At 39.3% G+C, this 19,576-nt stretch overlaps 1 protein-coding gene across 5 annotated transcripts in view; it reads left to right on the top strand.

Moving 5' to 3' along the window:
• Positions 1-2,620, top strand: part of PIK3C2G (phosphatidylinositol-4-phosphate 3-kinase catalytic subunit type 2 gamma) — a gene marked incomplete at both ends in the record, with an annotated part of 233,519 nt that extends 230,899 nt beyond the window's left edge. For all 5 annotated transcript variants that reach the window (XM_081128961.1, XM_081128959.1, XM_081128958.1 and 2 more), the window contains one exon: positions 2,468-2,620. In XM_081128961.1, the coding sequence (XP_080985087.1) occupies positions 2,468-2,620 (153 nt within the window). The remainder of the gene's footprint in view (positions 1-2,467) is intronic.
• Positions 2,621-19,576: the final 16,956 nt, after the last annotated feature.

The following is a 19,576-nucleotide window of genomic DNA, read 5'->3' as shown; positions in this document are numbered from 1 at the left end:
CATCTATGTTGTGCGATGATTGCATGCTTACAAAACTTCTGTGACTTTTTCTTAATTATGCATAATGAAGCATAGGGAAAAAATCCATAAAGTAATATAAACTTTGCAGTTCAAATGTTTGTATTTTAACCAGGAAGGCAATTAATTCTGAAGGTCCGTTCTTAAGAATTTCAGCTTGTTAAATACCTGGGAGACTCAAGTCTGTCTTGAAGTGTTTTCTTCAGTCAACTAATGCAAAATTCCAAGAAACAACTCCTTTTTTTGTCTATTTGATGGATCTTTTTCAACTATAATTTATTAATGTTTAATATGTACCAGGCTTTGTGGTAAGCCTTGTATTCGTTGTCTCATTTATTCTTCCCCACAATGTTAAAAGGTAAATATTATTATCACCATTATGCAAATGAGGAAACATATAATTGACAACAGATTCATGCAAATATGAATAATGGATATGTTTCTTTTACATTTACATCTTTTGGGCCTATTTATATCATTCACAGAGTTCTTTAGCCAGACTTTTCCAAAGGCCTAAGGCTTAGAGTTATTCTATTTTTGACTCACATAGAGTAGCACTTTGAGGGCTCTTTCATCTATTTCTCTATAAAAAAGGAGATGGGTTCATCTGCTGAAAGTGTTGTGGAAGGAAAATGGACATCAGTTTAGACAGTTCAAAGTAACCCCCACAGAGAGAGGGAAAAGGAGTTTACTCTGAAGTCTTGGAAAGGTAAAAATCTAGGAGGAGAGAGTGGTTCAGAGAGTCCATATGGGGTATCCGTTGTGGTTAAAGCAGGTGACCTACAGTGGTAGGATTTTGAGATTTTTAAGGCAGCCCTTAAAATCCTTTACTATTCCAGGGAGCTCAATGGATGAAATGGAATTATTTGAAAAAGCAGTCCAAGGAAACTGAAAAGACAGTTTCCCGTCTGGAATGTGAGTAAGATTCTAGAAGAGGAGGTAGTCATGGAGGTGTCTGTCCGTGAAGCCAGGTAGACTGGGTTAACATAGCATATTGATTCTCACATTCTTGATTGAATTATTATTTACTTGGCAAGTGAATCATTGTGGGGAGAAGCTAACAGATTTTGAACAGAATTTCATTGATAGCGGGTTCATAAATGGTAGGCAAAGTCCAGTATGATCGATCAGAAACTACACCCACACACACCAAAGAGGCCTCCCAGTCGACTCAAAGAACTTCCCCTAAATTGATTCCTCTGCTTCCTTTTTGCATATATAGAGAATATATGCTTTTTAAATGTCTTGTAGCTTGTTTATAAAAGCAAGCAAGTTTGAAGCAGCATATGAAACTGCTTTTCTAAATGTATTCTAAGGAGTTTCCCTGGAACCCTGTTGGATTTACACACAGCTCTCCCCTCATCTCATGATGCATAACTGACACTTTTAGTTTCTTCACCACTGTAGGCACCCAGTGGTAATGTCTGTCACCAACTTAGTTTCTGGATATTATAAAACACACTTAAACATATCGCTTTCAAAAAAAATAGTTACATGACTTGTAAGTGAAAAAGAACAAGACATAAACTGTATAAAGGGCTTAATTACAACTCAGACTCATAAAAAGTGATTATTTATAGAAAACAAAAAGAACATCAGCATGTTAACTGTAATTATCTCCCAATGGTAGAAACATAAATATTTCCTTTCTTTTTTGTTCTTTTTTGTTTTGTCGATATTTTATTTAATGAGCATATATTTTCATAATTAAAAATAAAGCAATTTTAGATAAAGTAACCACAGAGTGACCTCTTCACATGTAGAAAGAAATATTGTTGTACTGCATTAAAATAACACAAGGAAATCATGGAAATTGGTCTGCTTTCCTCATTAGCCTTCAACAAAGAAAGGTGTGTTCAGCCTGGCCAGGGATGGCTCAGCGGTTGAGCATCCACCTAGGATCTAGGAGATAGTGGTTTGATTCCTGGTCAGAGCATATGCCTGGGTTGCGATCTCAATCCCCAGTCAGAGGCGTGCAGGAGGCAGCCAATTAATGACTGTCTCATCATTGATGTTTCTATCTCTCTCTCCCTCTCCCTTCCTTTCTCTGAAATCAATAAAGATATATTTAAAAAATATTTTTAAAAAGATATGTTCAAGTTCCCATGTTACACAGGAAATTCAAGGACAGTTAAAAGGTGAATGGTATTTAAAATTCTTCCTAGAGAATAATTTGCGGTCTTATTAAATTTGGGATGAACAATTTTTAATAAAATCAGAGTATATCCTAAGCTTCTTTTAAAAATATTCTTTCATTAAACTTCATTATGAGAGCAGAACCTTTAGCTTTTCAGAATCAGAGTTATACATGAAGGATTCTAACAACATTTACCTATCCATTCCAAGGTACAATGTATTTGCAGCTAAATATTTTTATTAAAAACAATATTTTTAAAAGATTCATTTAGCATAACTGATTTATATTTTCATTATTCCTCTCTCTTTTCAGGTGGTATATGATGAAGTCACAGAGCTCCAAGGACATGTCTTAATGCTCATTGTGAAGAGCAAAACCACATTTGTGGGCGCAATTAACATCCAACTTTGTAGTGTCCCACTCAATGAAGAAAAATGGTACCCACTAGGAAACAGTATAATCTGACCATTGCTGTGACCATATGCATTATTCATTAACTGCATGTATTTTTCCATTTCTGGGCCTCTCTATCACATGAGCAGGACATTTTTGTTGTCAAAGATAGTGTAGTGTATCAAGAATACAAGAAAAAGAAATCAGAATCAGCCTTTCATAGCCAGCTAATCTCTACCTGCATTTCACTCTTTTCTTAGAATCCTTTCTCCTTAAATAGAAAGTGGATTGCTTGTATAGAATTCAATATGTAAATAATAAAAAGGACATTTAATTTTAAAATACATCTTTTAAATCAAACATATCTTCACACTTTGTTTTAATTGTGCACTTACAGTTAAAAACATTTTTAACGTATTTTTTAAGAACCCCAGGCAAATAATTAAATCTCATCAATTAATTCAAGACATATCTGCAATAAATTTTTTACATTTGAATTAAACATATATACCTACATAACCACTTATAATCATATACATTGGGGAGATTGGTAGACTCCAGCAGAGTGCTATATTATTTTCTATTAGAAAAATAAAACATAAATGGCTGAAATACTTAAATACAATTTTTGGAAAAAACTCTGTAGTTTTTTCCAATCAATTCATCATTGCTGGACTTCACCCACCCAGAGGCATGATCACATCTTAAACTTCATTATCCACTAACTCCAAGATCTCAAATTCTGAAACCCCTGATCAAACCTGTTCTCTTTGCACATCAATTATCTCCCTTACTTCTGAACCTACCTTTATACTCATTATTATCTGAGTAAACAATCCTACAGGGTCCACCTACAAATTCAAAGTACAATTCAAAGCACTATGCCACATTCTTTAAGAGAAATAGTGTGTTTTTTTTAATCCCTGCTGTTTAAATTACTAAAAAAGAACTTAAACCCTTGCTTTATTCAATGTTTTGGTGCGTTTGAATTTAAAAAGTAGCTTAAGTTTTTCCATGATCACCTACATAACCATATAAACATGTAAAAGATTATACACTTATTCATTGAAAATATTTGTGTAGCTGATGTGGGCTGATACGGTCCCATTTGAAACATATGACCATGCAGGTCAAGTAAGCCGTTAATGCCGCTGGACAATAATTCTATGTTTCCAGTCCATTACTCTCCTTTTCTGCTAGTCAGTGATTAGACTCCCTCTCTCTGCTGAAACCCCAGCACCTCCTCCCCTAATCTTCACTCTCAAATGATGGCTTTGTTTTCCACTTCACTAGAAATTAGAATCAATCAAAAAAACAACAACAAAAAACCTCCACAGATTCCATTCCACTACCACCTAGCAGATTCTATGTTCCACTTTCCTACATATTACCATAGAAAAACTACCCATGCCCCAACCCAGAACCAATCTCTCAAGTGCACACTGGGTCGCAGCCCCTCTCACCACTCACAAACATTATTGGAATTCTCACTATGGAAAACCATTTTTTTTAATTCATTCCGGGGTAATTTTCTTTAGTATACAACCATGATGTTACATGGTTAGGTGATGCTACCGTCATGAAAACTTTACATCATCCCTCTTCCCCTTCCAAATACTGCACATCTCCCTGTTCCTCTTTGCAGTGAAAGTCTTCAAGACAGTTGCTTATACTCTCGGTCTCCAGTTTCCCTTCTTGTATTCTCTCAGACCCATTCCAAGAAGATATTTACCCTCAACACTTCAATGAAATTGCTTTTGCCAAGGTCCCTACTGCCCTCCAGGTAGCTAAATCCAAAGATCAATTTTCAGCCCTAATCTGGCCTTCCTAATCAGCAGTATCTGACACATCATTACTGTATCTTTCTCAATACATGCTCTTCCCCTGGCTTCCAGGACACCACACCCTCCGTGCTTTCCTTCTATACCACGGGTCCCTCCTTCTCAGCCTTCTCTGTGGAAGCATGGTCTTTCCACAGCCCCAATGTTGGTGTGTCCCAGGGCTCACCTCCTGGTCCCCTTCTCCATCAGCCTTCACTCCCTAATGATCTCAAGTAGTCCCAGGGCTTTAAGCATCATCTGTACCCTGGTGATTTCCAGCTTTCTAACTCCAGCACAGAATTCCTCCCAATTTTTAGAGCTCCATACCAACTGCCTACTCATATCTCAAATTCAGAATGTCCATAACGAAACTCTTGATCTTTTCCCAAAACCGGTTTTGAAGGGCAAAAATATCGAGATCATCCTTGATTCCCTCCGCCCCCTTCAGTATAATTCAATCCAGCAGGGACTTTTGTTGGCTCTACCTTCACAATATACCCAAACTCCAGCCACTTATCACTCTCCATTGCTACCTCTCTGTATCACCTTTGTCCCAGATTATCACAGTTGCCTTCTTCTGCACAGTCTCCTTGTTTCTGTGTTTGCCCTGCCCCACCTCATAGTCTATTCTCAACACAGCAACTGGAATGATCATGTCATTCTTCTGCTTGAAACTCTGCAGGAGCTTCTAATCTCAAAGTAAAAGCCCAAACCTTTAAATAACCTAAAAGGTCCTATATGATCTGGCCTCCCATCAGCTATCGCTCTGATTTTAACTCCCATTATATCCGCCTATGTTCATAGCACTGAAGCAGCACTGGCTTCCTTCCTGCTCCCTGAGCACTCTTGGCATGCTTCACCCCTGGAATCTTTATCAGACAACCCCTGCTTTCAAAAAATATGCTTTTGCTCCGTATATCCACTTGTCTAACTCTTTCACCTCTTTCAAGTCTCGATTAAATATTTCCATCACTGTCAGACCTATCCTGACCACTTTATATAATATTGTAATCTGCCTTGCCCCCAGATACACCACAGATCTTTCCCACTCTGCACTTATCAAGTTTGAGCATCTTATAAATTTACTTATTAATTTGGCTTATTATTAAAGCTTTGTCTCTTTTCACTAGACTATAAATCCCACGATTATAGGGGCATTTTATTTATTGACAGTTTAGCCTTAAATCCAGCCAAGAAGATCCTTGCCCTGGTGCTCTCAACAAAGAGAATCCTGCCTCCAATTGTGACTCTTAGCCACACCCAGAACCCTCATCTAAGACCACATCCTAGGTACCCAGGACCTCAGAAATCCCTGCCGGAATGGTCTTTGTAGGCCTTTTCTAAGAGTTCATTCATCTGAAATCAGACATACTACCAGTGTGAGCAATGCCTAGGCCCTAGTGGTGGCCAAGGGGAGGCTGCTTGCAGAGTACATGGATGCAGCTTGACTATGTCAGCTGGAGTGTCCACAAATATGCAGGAGACCACCCTCAGTGCAGGGGGAGCCAGGGCAGGATGATAAAGCAGAGCATACAGAGAGATCCAGGACAGGAGCAAACCCTTCTCAGGCTACCATAACCCAACATGTATCTCCAAGAATTCTAAATTAAAACTTATCCTTTCAGGTATTTATGAAGGCATATTTGTCACAATAAGAGAATAGAACATGTAATATTTAACAACTTGCTAGCTTTATTTGTAACTTTAAAAATTAGATAGTAAGTATATGGGTGTTATGAATTGAATCATATTCCCTCAAAATTCATATATTGAAGTCTTAACCCCAAGTAATCTCAGAATATGAACTTGTTTGTAAATAAGGTCACTACAGATTTAATTAGTTAAGATGAAGTCAACTGGAGTAGGGTGAGCCCCTAATTCATTATGATTAGTGTCCTTTTAAAGAAGGGAAATTTGAACACAGAACTGCGGACGGAAAAAATAATCATGTGGGCATAAAGGTAGAGTTTGGGGCAATGCATCCACATGTCAAGGAACACCAAAGATTGGCACCAAACTGTCCAAAGCTGAGAGAGAGCCATGGAACACTGCTTCTCACAGCCCTCAAAAAGAACATCCCTGGCAAACCTTTGATCTTGAATTTCTAGTCTCCAGAAGTGTGAGACAAAAACTTTCTGTTACTTACGTCACTCACTTTGTGGTATTTAGTTATGGCAGCCCTAGCTAACTAATACATTGGGTCTTCATTTGCTTTCCTGTTCCAGCCGCACAAATATCTGGCACATAGTTGATGTTCAATAAGTATTTGTGAATTAATGCCTAAACAAATGATTCACTAACACCAGTGAACAAGAAACTGAGGATCACAGATACAACATGGCTATCTATATCACACAACGCCCACGACCAACAAATATATTTCAAGGTCAGGAATTGATCCCCAAAAGAATCTGATTGTTAAGGAAGCAACACTATTTACATATTATCTGGGCCACAAGTGAAGAGCATATGGGAGAAATTCCAGTGCCTAAAGCAGTCACCCAGCAACCCTAATATTGTAAGACAACTGTCACAAATTAAGATATCTTTTATTGCTCGGTCAGGTGTGGCTCAGCAGCTGAGCATCCACCTAGGATCCAGGAGATCATGGTTTGATTCCTGGGTTGTGGGCCTGATCCCCAGTCAGGGGTGTGCAGGAGGAAGCTGATCAAACATCATTGATATTTCTCTCTCTCTCTCTCCCTCCCTTCCTCTCTATGAAATCAATAAAGATATGTTTAAAATATATATATATATCTTTTATTTCTTAGCACAGGATCCTGTATGCTTTCAGTGCATTTTAGTTAAATTGATTAAACTTAAACAAAGCTTTTTCAATAAACATCAACACAGAAGTTTCAGTGAGCCAAGACACACACCATAGACTTTAGGCTTCAGTAAGCATGGCCATGTGGATTTATTGACCTTGGTAGTTTGTAATGGCCTATATTGAACCAAATGACTGGTTTTTATCATTAAGGGGCGTGTGTTCATCCTTAGGCATTAGTGAGTACTTGTGACATAAGACTTAGTCCTTGGAACAAAATAGGCTCTAAGGAAAAGACAAACCTTTTTGTATTTTTTAAAATAAGCTTTTTAAGAATTGATTGATGAAAGAACATTGGCTGCTTTCTTTAAATGAATTTCTCAGCCAGATCTCAAATGACTAGGCCAGAAATTTAAACTGGCTGAATTCAAAATGTGCTACAAACTCTAGTGAAGCAATAGCCTAAAATTCTTAGCTCCAGACAGGTATGCCTCCCTACTATATCAACTTCCCCAAATTGTGTTCCTGTGTGTGTTTGCGCTGTTTTGAAATGACTTTAGGGTAAGAGAGGGCTGGAAATGACAACACCAAACCCGAATTCATGTGCCATGCCCATAGACTGAAGTCACCTCAACAACACAGTCTCAAGGAGGTTCCACATGTGATCACTAAAGAAACTCTGATTATTAGAGCTCAGATACTTAAATCATGGCTGCTCTCATAGGAGAAAGGTAGATTTTGTTAATATTTAAAATCAAAAGAATATGTTCTCAGGGAGAAACAAGATGGTGGCGTAGGTAACAGCTGCACCTGCCACCTCCCACAACCACATCAAAATTACAACCAAAATACAGGACCACCATCACTCAGAGCCTCCTGAAATCTGGCTGCACAGAAGCCCCACAACCAGGGAGCTGAAGGAGCATCGAGACCGGGAGGCGGGGCGGAGACGCGGGCGGATCGGGGCTGAATCCTGGAGATGCGGCCTCGGGCCCACACCCGGTGCCGGGGTTGAAACCCAGAAGGGAATCTTGGCAGTGGACGTTTCCCGGAGGAGGGAGGAGGGAGGGGTCCCAGCCCCACAGCAGGCCCCCAGCCCAGGGATCCTGGGCCGGGAAGAGACGTCCCCACAACTCCGGGCTGTGAAACCAGCGGGGACTGTCCCTGAGGGTCGCGGAGGCTGCGGGAGCCCCAGCAGCTCCTCTAAAGGGCCCGGCACGGACTCACTCGGACGCTCCCTCTGAGCCCAGCGCCGGGCAGCAGCTTGAAAGGACCTGGGACACTCGGGAGGAACTAACCTGCCTGAGATCCGGGAGAGAGGTGGAGGGGCGGCTTCCTCCCAGGCAGAAGGGCTGGCAGAGGCCTTTGCTCCTGTGGCAAGTCCTCCCAGCACACAGCCGGCAGGCAGGCGCCATGTTTGAATCGCCAGCACCTGACTCACACCTTTGGCCCCGCCCCGTGATTCCCGGAGGCCCCGCCCCTCCCCACCTGCAGCTCATCCAGGCCATTTCCAGGGGCTTTTCTGTGCAAGTGGCCTCTCGAGCCTCATGCTCAGGATTTTCCTAAAATCTCTCAAACAAGCAACAGCGGGCCCCATAGAGCTTGATAAATGGCCCCAGGACTGGCACTAGAGGCAACCTGCATTGGCTCATAGCTTGGCCTCTACTGGACAACGCCAAGCCCAGCACAAGTAGCAGCCAACTACAGTTTGCTGTGTAGCTCATGCTGGGCGGCCCTGGGCAAGGCACTGGCACAGGCTGACTTGGCACCTCCAGGGAGGCCCCAGAAACAGTGCACCTGGTGATCAGACTCAACCACTCTGGATCACAACCCTACCACATCCACGAGTGACACTCAAGGGGCACACTTGGTGAACACCAAAGCTCCACTGAAGTAAATCCTGATCCATAAGGGTGTCTCCAGCACAGCAGATCTTTGGCTTTAGTTGAAGCTGGTCCTCACAGCTGATTGGCCTGGGGGTCAGTTCCTCCCAGTGACACCAACAGCAACCAAGGCTCAACTACAACAGGACAGTGCACACAGCCCACACAGGGGAGCATCTAGAAGGCCCAGCTCAGGTGACTGGGGAGGCTGAGCCACTGGACCCTACAAGACACCTACCACACAAAGCCACTCTACAAATTCCAGGAGACATAGCAGCTCTACCTAATACATAGAAACAAACACCAGAAAGCAGCCAAAATGTGGAGGCAAAGAAACATGTCACAAAGGAAAGAACAGAAGAAATATCCAGAAAAAGGAACTAAATGAAATAGACCCAAATAAGCTAACAGAGAGTTCAGAATAATGGTTATAAGGATGTTTAAGCAGACTGTTAGGGAAATAACTGAGAAAATCGATAACATAATAAAGTACCAATTTGAAATGAAGACTACAGGAACTGAAATGAAGAATAATTTACATGGAATCAACAGTAGAGTAGAGGACACCGAGAATCAAATCAGCAATTTGGAACATGAGGAAACAAAAAACACCCAATCAGAAGAGCAAAAAGAAAAAAGAATCCACAAATATGAAAATAGTATACGGAGCCTCTGGGACATCTTCAAGAGGTCCAACATTCGTATTATTGGGGTGCCAGAAGGGAAAGAAAGAGACCAAGGAATTGAAAAACTATTTGAAAAAATAATTACAGAAAACTCCCCCTACCTGGGGAAAGAAATAGACTTACAAGTCCAGGAAGCACAGAGGGTCCCAAAGAAGAGGAACCCAAAGAGGCCCACACCAAGACACATCATAATGAAAATGCCAAAGGTTAGAGACAAAGGGAGAATCTTAAAAGCAGCAAGAGAAAAGCAATTAGTTACCTACAAGGGAGCACCCATACGACTGTCAGCTGATTTCTCAACAGAAACTTTGCAGGCCAGAAGGGAGTGGCAAGAAATATCCAAAGTGATGAAAATCATGGAACTACAACCAAGATTGCTCTACCCAGCAAAGCTATCATTTAGAATTGAAGGTCAGATAAAGAGCTTCTCAGACAAGGAAAAGCTAAAGAAGTTCATCACCACCAGACCAGCACTACAGGAAATGCTAAAGGGTCTTCTTTAAGGAGAAGCTAATGAACAAAAGAATCTGATGAACTAAATAGGTCAAGGGACATTGACATGTGCAACAGATGATCATATTGCAGAGGAAAGAGGGAAGGGGTGGAGGGTGGGAAGAGATTAACCAAAGAAGTTATATGCATAACCCAGGGACACAGTTAATAACGGGGTGAAGGCCTGGGAAGGGGGTGGGAGGGAAGTGGAGGGGATCAATTGGGGGGGGGGGAATGGGATACCTGTAATACTCTCAACAATAAAGATAAATTTTAAAAGTATAAAAAAAAAAGAAAAAAAGAATATGTTCTCTTCCTAGGCTGAGGTCAAAAAATAATTGGCTGAGATTATTAAGTGCCCCAAACTGAGAAGACAATGTAAAGGTCTGCGCCCATCAGTCTCTGGCTCTGAGTTTCTGATTTACCCCAGGAATCAAGAAGAAACTGGGTTAATTTATAAAAGAGCTTATTCTCTATCAGAACAAGGGTAGTGGAAGAAGGAAAATTAATAAAATGTATAAGATGTCAAACTGAGTAGTAATGAGAAAGACATTTTTTTAAGAGAAATACTGAGATCTTAAAACAGAGGCTTGGCAGCTATGAAGGAGAAATGAGATGCTAGGAGAGAAAACAGCAAGATTTAGAAGCTGATACATTCGTGTCAAGCTTCTCTTGGAGAAGATAATAGAAAAGGACAATATGTTTCAGTTGCTAATGGTTCATGAAGGTGGACTGGTACCTTAAAAAATCAATCAGATAAAAAGAGGAAACACCTTGGAAAGCAAATATAATTATATCCTGGAGACCTAAAATCAGAAAATTTTTAAAAAAGATCCTTCTTAAAGCAGTAGCCCTTTTAAGAACCATTAAGAAAATCAAGTCACATTTAAGAGGAAAATCCAAGGAGATAGGTGTAAAAGACTCAAAGAATTACTGCATGAGTTTTAAAGGAACAGAATTATTGCCAAGGGGGTGCCCTGAGGAAACATATCTAGAAAATTAATGGAACTTATACTTTAAGAAGAAATAAAGCAAAGAGAGGACTTGTTAAAGGTAAATCAGACAAGATGATTAGAGATTAAGACTTGGTTTGGGTCAGGTGTTGGTTTGATAGGAATATTATCTTTCAGGTGGAACTATCCTACTCGCAAGGTTCAAAATACTTAAGAATTGTTTGAACAAGGAATGTTTAACAAACATGGAACTCACTGACTATTTCTCTCAGACAAAACTGAGTAGAAAAACAAATGTCTGGGCCAGCGAGCAAAGGAAAAAGTGAAAAAGGCACCCAGGTCCTTTTTCCAAGAAACAAAGTTACTGCTATGTGAACTAGAGAAGACACCACTATAAAAAGCTGAATAAAAAGTTATAAACCCAACTGAAACTACCTGAAAAGAATATGGAAACGATAAGAGGAAAAAAATACCAAAGGTGTTCCCCACATTTTCAGAAAAAGACTTTAACTGAATAAAATACTATTGGAGATTTATGAAATTTAAAAACTGAGTAAAGTGTTTTGAAGATCAGATGGCAAGAATACTAGTCATCATTAGACTCTTATTGTTCACACACATCAACTGTAGCTTCAGGTAAAAAAAAACGGCTGCCAGGGATCCTCCAGTTGAAACAAATGTGGTGGTAGGGGCGAAAATTACCCTCAAAGACAGAGGAGCAACTGGGAGAGCTCCCAGTGACCAAGGTTGGGACAACTTGGGCAAGTAGAATTAAATTACAACCCAGCCCGGCCAGGTGTGGCTCAGCGGTTGAACACTGACCTAGGATCCAGGAGATCTCGGTTTGATTCCCAGTCAGGGCACATGCCTGAGTTTCAGGCTCAATCCCCAGCAAGGGGTGTGCAGGAGGCGGCCGATCAATGACTCTCTCATCATTGATGTTTCCCTCTCTTTCTCCCTCTTCCTTCCTCTCTGAAATCAATAATATATATATATATATATATATATATATATATATATATATATATTTAATTATGACTCAAAGTATAAAATAGTTATACATAAGTCCATATTGATGTAAAAAATTGAATAGAGGAAAGAAACAAATCTCCATTGCAGAAGAATTCCAAATAATTTATGTAGATGTTTAGCATCTAGAAGGTAGAACGTAACTACTCACTCTTTAAGTGTGGGCCGGACATAGTGACTTCATTCCAAAGAGCATGTTATGGAAAGTTGGAGAAAAGTAACTTTACAGTGGAGAAACTTGACACACTATGTTGATCAAGTAATGAAGGTCAATATCAAAAGTGCAAAGTCATGTTGCTAGTATATACCTTTGATAAGATTTGATGAAAATGGCATTTTTACCTCTGAGGGTCTTTCTTTCAAAAACTCATAGCTCCAGTTTAATCATGAGGAAAACATCACTCAAATCCCAATTTGACAGAAATTCTACCAAATACTTATCCAGAACTTCTCAAAACTGTCAAATTCATCAAAAACAAAAAATATCTGAAGGAAACTGTCACAGCCAAGAAGAGCCTCAGGAGACATGACTACTAAATGTAATGTGTGTTCCAGATGGGACCCTGGAACAGAAAAAAATGAAATAGAATAAAAATTGAGGAAATTTTTAAAAAGGATGGACTTTAGTTAAAAATAATGTATCAATATTGGTTAATTGTAACAAATGCACCACACTAATATTAGATGTTAATATTTGTGGAGAGTGACATCTGCAAAAATGGTGGAGTAAGGGACTCTGAAGAGCCATTTCTCTACAAAAAAATAAACTGGCAAAAACTGTCAGAACTTTATTGTAACTATGAAAACTAATTAAATTTTACAGCAACAAAATGATGCTTAATCGAGAAAAAACAGGTGAATTTTAATAACAGATCTTTGTGCCACTTAACTGGCCCTGGCCCATCCCTTGCTCCCCATCTTGGTAGCACCCTTAAATGCAGTAGCCCCTCTTCCTGGCATAGGTTCCTAATATGGAAGGATGCAGAACAGACCTTATTCTAAGAGAATTTTGGATGTTTGTTTTGACCTGTCTGATGTTCCCTGAAAGACAAACTCAAAGGGCTTGTCTTCATTTCACTTAACCCAGTCACTCTGCCAGTGGCTACTCAGGGAGCATTTGTTAAAAACATTTAAGGCCAAATGTATTAGACACTGCTGCTGTGGACAAGGGATAACAGTTGGGCCAAAAATAGACCAAGTGCAAAGCCTGGGAGGAAAAGCTAGGGAATGAAATGTTTTGAAGAGGAAGGGCATGGAAAAGCTTTCACATATTCCTAGGAATTGTAAGAACACACACAACAGGGCAGGAGCATGTTCAGAAAAGACCCCAAAAAGCAAAAAGCTCTTATCTCTGGCTGACCTTCAGGGTCTGTGCAAACAAGAAGTGAAGGTTAAGGCAGAGGTACAAGCTCAGGCTGAGTATACCCCAGCACACCCAACAGAGGCCATATACAAGGCTAGATGATTTTTAATTTGTTTTGTTTTTTTTAATTTTTTGGTTCCAGGAGTTTAAGAAAATTTCTGTCACATCACTTGTTGACCACCAAGCTGACAGAGCAGACTTTGGTGGCCATACACAGTAAAGAACACAGACTCTTAAAAACTAATTCAGAATATTCACTAAACAAACAACTACCTTAATATGAAGCAACAACAAAGTCCAATGAAGGGGAAAGAAAATGAAACCTCAAAAAAGCTAAGAAATGTCCTTGAGCCCAGCAGTCAAACCCACTCTGGCTTGACTTCCAAGTCCATACAATTTCTACGACATCATTCTGCCATAGATGGGGACTCAGCCCACGGCTCCACCAGACTCTTCCCCCAGTGAGCAGAACAGGGCGGAGAGTGGGGTGAAGGGCTGGGGCAAACTTTGGATCCTGAAGAGGAATAGAAGCAATGGGAAGATTTTCACTTGAGGTCTACCTTCAGAACACAGTAACCCAAAATATAATCAGATTTTTAATGTAGTCAAAGTTAATATCCAGTTAGCTTCTTTCACTGAGAATTATGCTTAAAGAGTCTCTGTCTCTCTTTTTTATTATTATTATTTTTAATATATCTTTATTGATTTCCAAGAGAGGAAGGGAGAGGGAGAGAGAGAGAGAGAAACATCAATGATGAGAAAGTCGTGATTGATCAGCTGCCTCCTGCACGTCCCCGACTGGGGATCGAGCTCGCAGCCCAGACATGTGCCCTGACCAGAAATCAACCACGGTCTCCTGGATCCTAGGTCGATGCTCAACCACTGAGCCTCACCCAGCTGGGTATCTCTGTCTCTTTCTCAGGCTCAACCTCACCTATATTATGAGAAACTCCCCCACCCCCTCCATCTTCTTCTTATGCTAACCTCTTATCTCTCTCAAGGACTAATAGTGGAATTTGAGAAAACAAGTCCAACTATACCCTCAATAATGTCCTTTATATAATATCACATTAAATATGGTATTTCTTAAGTAGAAACATATCAAGTTTTTCTAAAATAGATTTATATTGACCAGGAAGTTCTTTACTAAGAAGATGGAACTTATTCCTTGAAAAGATGGAGAACCAAATACATCTTCACCATCTCATCAGTTTACCAGTTTACTAATCTCCTATTGAAATGATCAAACAAAATATTTTTGAAAGGAAAACCTTGCTTATCTATTGAAAATCAGATAGACTGCAACCTACACATGCAGCATCCAAATTCCTCAGGTGAGACAGAGGCTGAAAGCATTACTAACATACCTACCATCTATTCCCGCTGAAGCACCAGGGCTGCAACCCTACAGCCCCTGACCTTCCCCAAAAAGACTACGCCTGCTGCACAATCATCTCCCTACACACAGAAGATAGGACCAACATCTCGGGGAAGTTCACAGATCTGAGTGTGACTCATGTCCCTTCTGTAAGGTGCTGCTCATCCCAGGCCAAGTCACCATCAGCCTACAAAAAAACATTTATTACTCTCTGTGTAGAGGTGCTCATAGTTACACTTATTGCCCAGGGTTGTGCCTGCTGATATTATTACAGGCCTGCTCTGCTCTCTGAAGCACATCTGCCCACTCATGCAGAAGGAGCTCACCCAGTCAAAAATTCTGATTGAGCTATTTAGGTTTCCAGTTATAAATGTGAGCAGAAAACAAAAATATCAATGGATATGTGAGAAAAATAAGAGAATAGAAGCTCCAGGTGAGTTCTCAGAGTAACTTCCCCCACTGAAAAATCTCATGCAAAAAAATGATAATAATAGTGACAATAGTTGATATGTATATGGAATTCATCTTTCAGGCACTGTTCCAAATTACTTATGTACATTTTAAAAATGGAGTCCTTGTAACAATGATTATTCTTGATTCCACTGATGAGAAAACTGAAAAAAAGGAAAATGAATATTTTGTCGAAGGTCCCACACCTAGTAGGTAGCAGAGAATATAAGCCTGGGACATCAAGTGCCAGAATCCATTCTCTTAACCACTGGGTTATGTTCCCTTTCAGTTATACTTATGAACAATTTTTTGTATATTTATTATGTGACAGGCAGAGGAACAAGCATTTTACATACATTATTTCATTTAGTCTTTACAATAAATCTGTTTGGTAGGTATAATAACCTTAATTTTGTAAAAGTCTAATTAATTCATATTGTCAGTGAGATTATAGAAGATACTGTTAGTCAGCTCAGGCTGCTATAACAAAATATCAGATTGGGTGGCTTAAACAACAGACATTTCTCACAGTCTTGAAGACTAGGAAGTACCAGATCAAGGTGCCAGCAGATTCAGACTGCTGGTGAGAGCTCTCTTCCAGACTTGCAGACAGCTGCCTTCTTGCTGCATCCTCACATGGCAGAAAGAAAACACTCTGGTGTCTCTTCCTCTTTCTATAAAAGTACTAATCCCATCCTGGGGATTCCATCTTCATAACTTCATTTAACGTGAATTAGCTTCCAAAGGCCCACCTCCTAATACAATCACATTTGAAGTTAGGCTTTAACTTATGAACTGAACATTGTGTTCCTCCCAAATTTATAACAAATATTAAAAAATAGAAATATGCTACCTTGAAACAAGATCAATATAAAAACAAAGTTTTTAGGAAATAAATATTTCAAGAGTTTTTCTATCTCTGATTGCTATTTTTCCACAATCACAAAAATGACACACGTCAGTATCCAAATGGACACTGCCAAAAATCAGATTGTTAATTAGACATCCCAGTTGTCGGTGTTACAGAGAACTGCAAGCAAATTTAAATATTATCTAGTTCAGAAACCTCACTTTAAAGTGGATTAAGTAAGCAATGAAAGTTGAAGGGCCCACCTAAGACATCTTCAATATATTATTTTGAACACATTACTTAGCCTCTTTAATCTTTAGTGTTTTCATCTGCGAATTCCCCTGAGGTTGCTAGGATGGTTAAACGTTAGTGTATAGAAAGCACTTAGCACTATGCTTGGAATATGGTTAGTGAGTAACACCTGACCCTATTACCATTATTATCATTATTATTATTGGCACTGTTGGCAGACAGTGGTCTCCTGATGTCCAATTCAGTGTTCTTTCCACATTATCACTCTGACCCATTTAAAAAATATTTTTCTAACCAATAACCAGAATCACCAATGTTTATATTGTCAAAGAGTCTCTCAAATGAGTTCCTTTACTTGATCACATCAGTTAGGAAGTGTTCATTTGGGAAAAATTACTTAAGAAAAACATAGGTTATAGTTATATTTAACGTAAGAAACTAAATAATGTGCGTGAAAGCATTTAGTAAACTGCTAAGTGCTATACAAATAAGATACTTTTTTTTTTTTTTGATTGAACCTACAATAGAGTGAGAAGGGTTGAGAAAAAGCAGACATATATCAGAAAAGTAGAATGTGATCTTGGCATCTGTGGATAGTAAGGGGTGGCATGTGAGTGAGCCAGCACAATGGAGACGCTTGAAATGGGCAGGACCATAGGTGAGGCCAGCACTCCTGAGCCACACTACCTGCAGGGAGGCACCAGCCCATGTGGCGGCTTGGATTTAATTAATTGAAATGAAACATGGCTTAAAATTCCATTCCTTGGTTAACTGAAATGAAACATGGCTTAAAATTCCATTCCTCGGTGGCACTAGACACATCACAAGTGCACACTAGTCACATCACAAGTGGTAAATAATTACATGTAGCTACTGGCTACCCTATTGGACAGAGAAGATGTAGAACAATTCCACCATTGCAAAAAATTCTATGGTATGCACAGCCCAAAAGAAATGATGAGGGAAAAAGGGAATTTAATTTTTTTTTTCCCAAAGAACAAAAAGAATTAAGAGAGATTATTTTATTTCATGGTTGCCCATGATTTATAGCTTTACAGTTTTTGATACTGCCTAGATTTGCCAAATTAGCATATATTATTTCAGAAAACTGTTTTGTGTTATTGTTTTTTAATGAGAAAATATAGCTGTCTCCTCATTCTAACAATTTTCAGTAAGTTTGTTATTTATTGTCTCTTCTGCGGCAACCTGCTGCTAACCCCCAGGCTCACTCTACATTGCTCATCTAGCCAAAAATTTTCCTGAATTAAGATAATAGGCCAGCCGAGCATGGCTCAGCGGTTGAGCATCAACCTAGGATCCAGGCGATCGGGGTTCAATTCCTGGTCAGGGCACATGCCCGAGTTGCGGGCTCGATCCATGACTCTCTCATCATTGATGTTTCTATCTCTCTCTCCCTCTCCCTTCCTCTCTCTGAAATCAATAAAGATATATTAAAAAAAAAGATAATAGATTTTTTTATTGTTTCTTTACTTTTACTCATATGTTACTAGCTACCTCATTTCTCACTAGGTCATTTAGCATGTTATCTCTGATTATATGTCTCAATATAGCATTTGAAATTAAAGTCAAACAACTTGAAAAAAGGAAACTAGTATAAATCTTGAGTATGCCAACTATATAAAAAATAAAATATATTTTTAACATTCCATATGCTGGAGGCTCATTTCTATCCCCACTACGTCACACACTTGAAGGACTATAAAAGAAAGTCAAAACCTGTTTTCATTCTTTGACATTTTCTTTTCTGACTCTTTCTGATTGACCAAAACCCAGAAAGGACACAAGTCACATCGAGGAACATGACCACTCGAAGGTGACTTCATTGGGAGGAAGCACAAGACTAGATACGCTGAATCATTCTCTTCCCTCCCTTCAGTCTCCTGGTGGGCTTCTCCCATGGCCTTCGCCTGCCTAAAAAGTCCTCAAATTACGCTGTTGTTACTGGTCTGAGGACAATACTTAGAGAACATTTCATTTGAATAACCTGAAGAGCTTATTAAAAATCCTAGTATTCAAGCACAGCACACTAATTACATCAGAATGTCTGGGGGAAAAAATAAATGTTTTTGGTGATTCCAGTGTGCAGATAAGTTTGAGAACCACTGGTCTAGACTTAGAACAAAAATAATTATTTGAGTGTTCTAAATAGATAAATCTAAAATATTCAAGTACAAATCTATCCTTTGTTTTGGTTAAATAGCTATAATTCACCAACTTCAGAATAAAGTGTGTAATATATATGTATGTGCATGTGTACATGCTCAGTCATGTGTGTTTTTGTATGTGGTATATGTATGTGTTTGGCTGTGCACAAATTAGTTTTAATCTATTTTCCAAAGAAATTAGTTAACATTTTAAAACTTTAATCAGGAATCCACATTGCAGAGGTGGCTACTATAAGGGTTTTAAATATTCCTGCCTATATCTACACAAGAGAGTATGTCAATTAGCATAAAGGATATCAGAAATAGTTTAATTGGCTATATGAATATTGGTCAGAATATGTGGGTTGACCATAAGTACTGTACAAGCGATTCTATAACATTTTCTAGCAAGTTCAGAAGCCCACACAGTCTGGAATATCACTCTTATGCTTAGCACTCCATTCAATCTTGTGTTCTTTAATTTATGGAGACTCATATAACTGAATCTGCTTAGGAGGTTGGCTAATCCTGGTGTTAGAACACATATTGTCATATCTGAGTCAACTAAAAGCCTTTCATGTACCACTGATGCAAGTTATTGGTCAGAATGTCCAAAAGAGAGCTGAGACTACTATTTTTTAGTGTTTGTATTTTATCAACTTGAACCACTTCATGTGTTCAAGCACAGTTACAGAGTGGTTTTGCTTTCTTCTTGACCCATTATGGTAACAGAGTGGCCTTGTCTCCTGTTGATGCTCTGTGAAGTTGTTTATGTTCAACAGAACAACATGGCCTAACTATGAGTGGCAGGCCTGTTCCTGGCAACACCAAAACCTCCCTGATCCTGCAAATCAGTTCCTAGCTGTCACTTTTATCAGTTATCTGGAAACATAAACCAAGGGATATAACCTAATCCAGGAGATCATGATGGCTTCCCTGA

This window comes from Miniopterus schreibersii (assembly GCF_964146895.1).
Source record: "Miniopterus schreibersii genome assembly, chromosome: 2".
NCBI classification, from domain to species: domain Eukaryota; kingdom Metazoa; phylum Chordata; class Mammalia; order Chiroptera; family Miniopteridae; genus Miniopterus; species Miniopterus schreibersii.
Note: the sequence above shows the minus strand (reverse complement) of the source record. Positions and strands in the feature narration are given on the sequence as shown.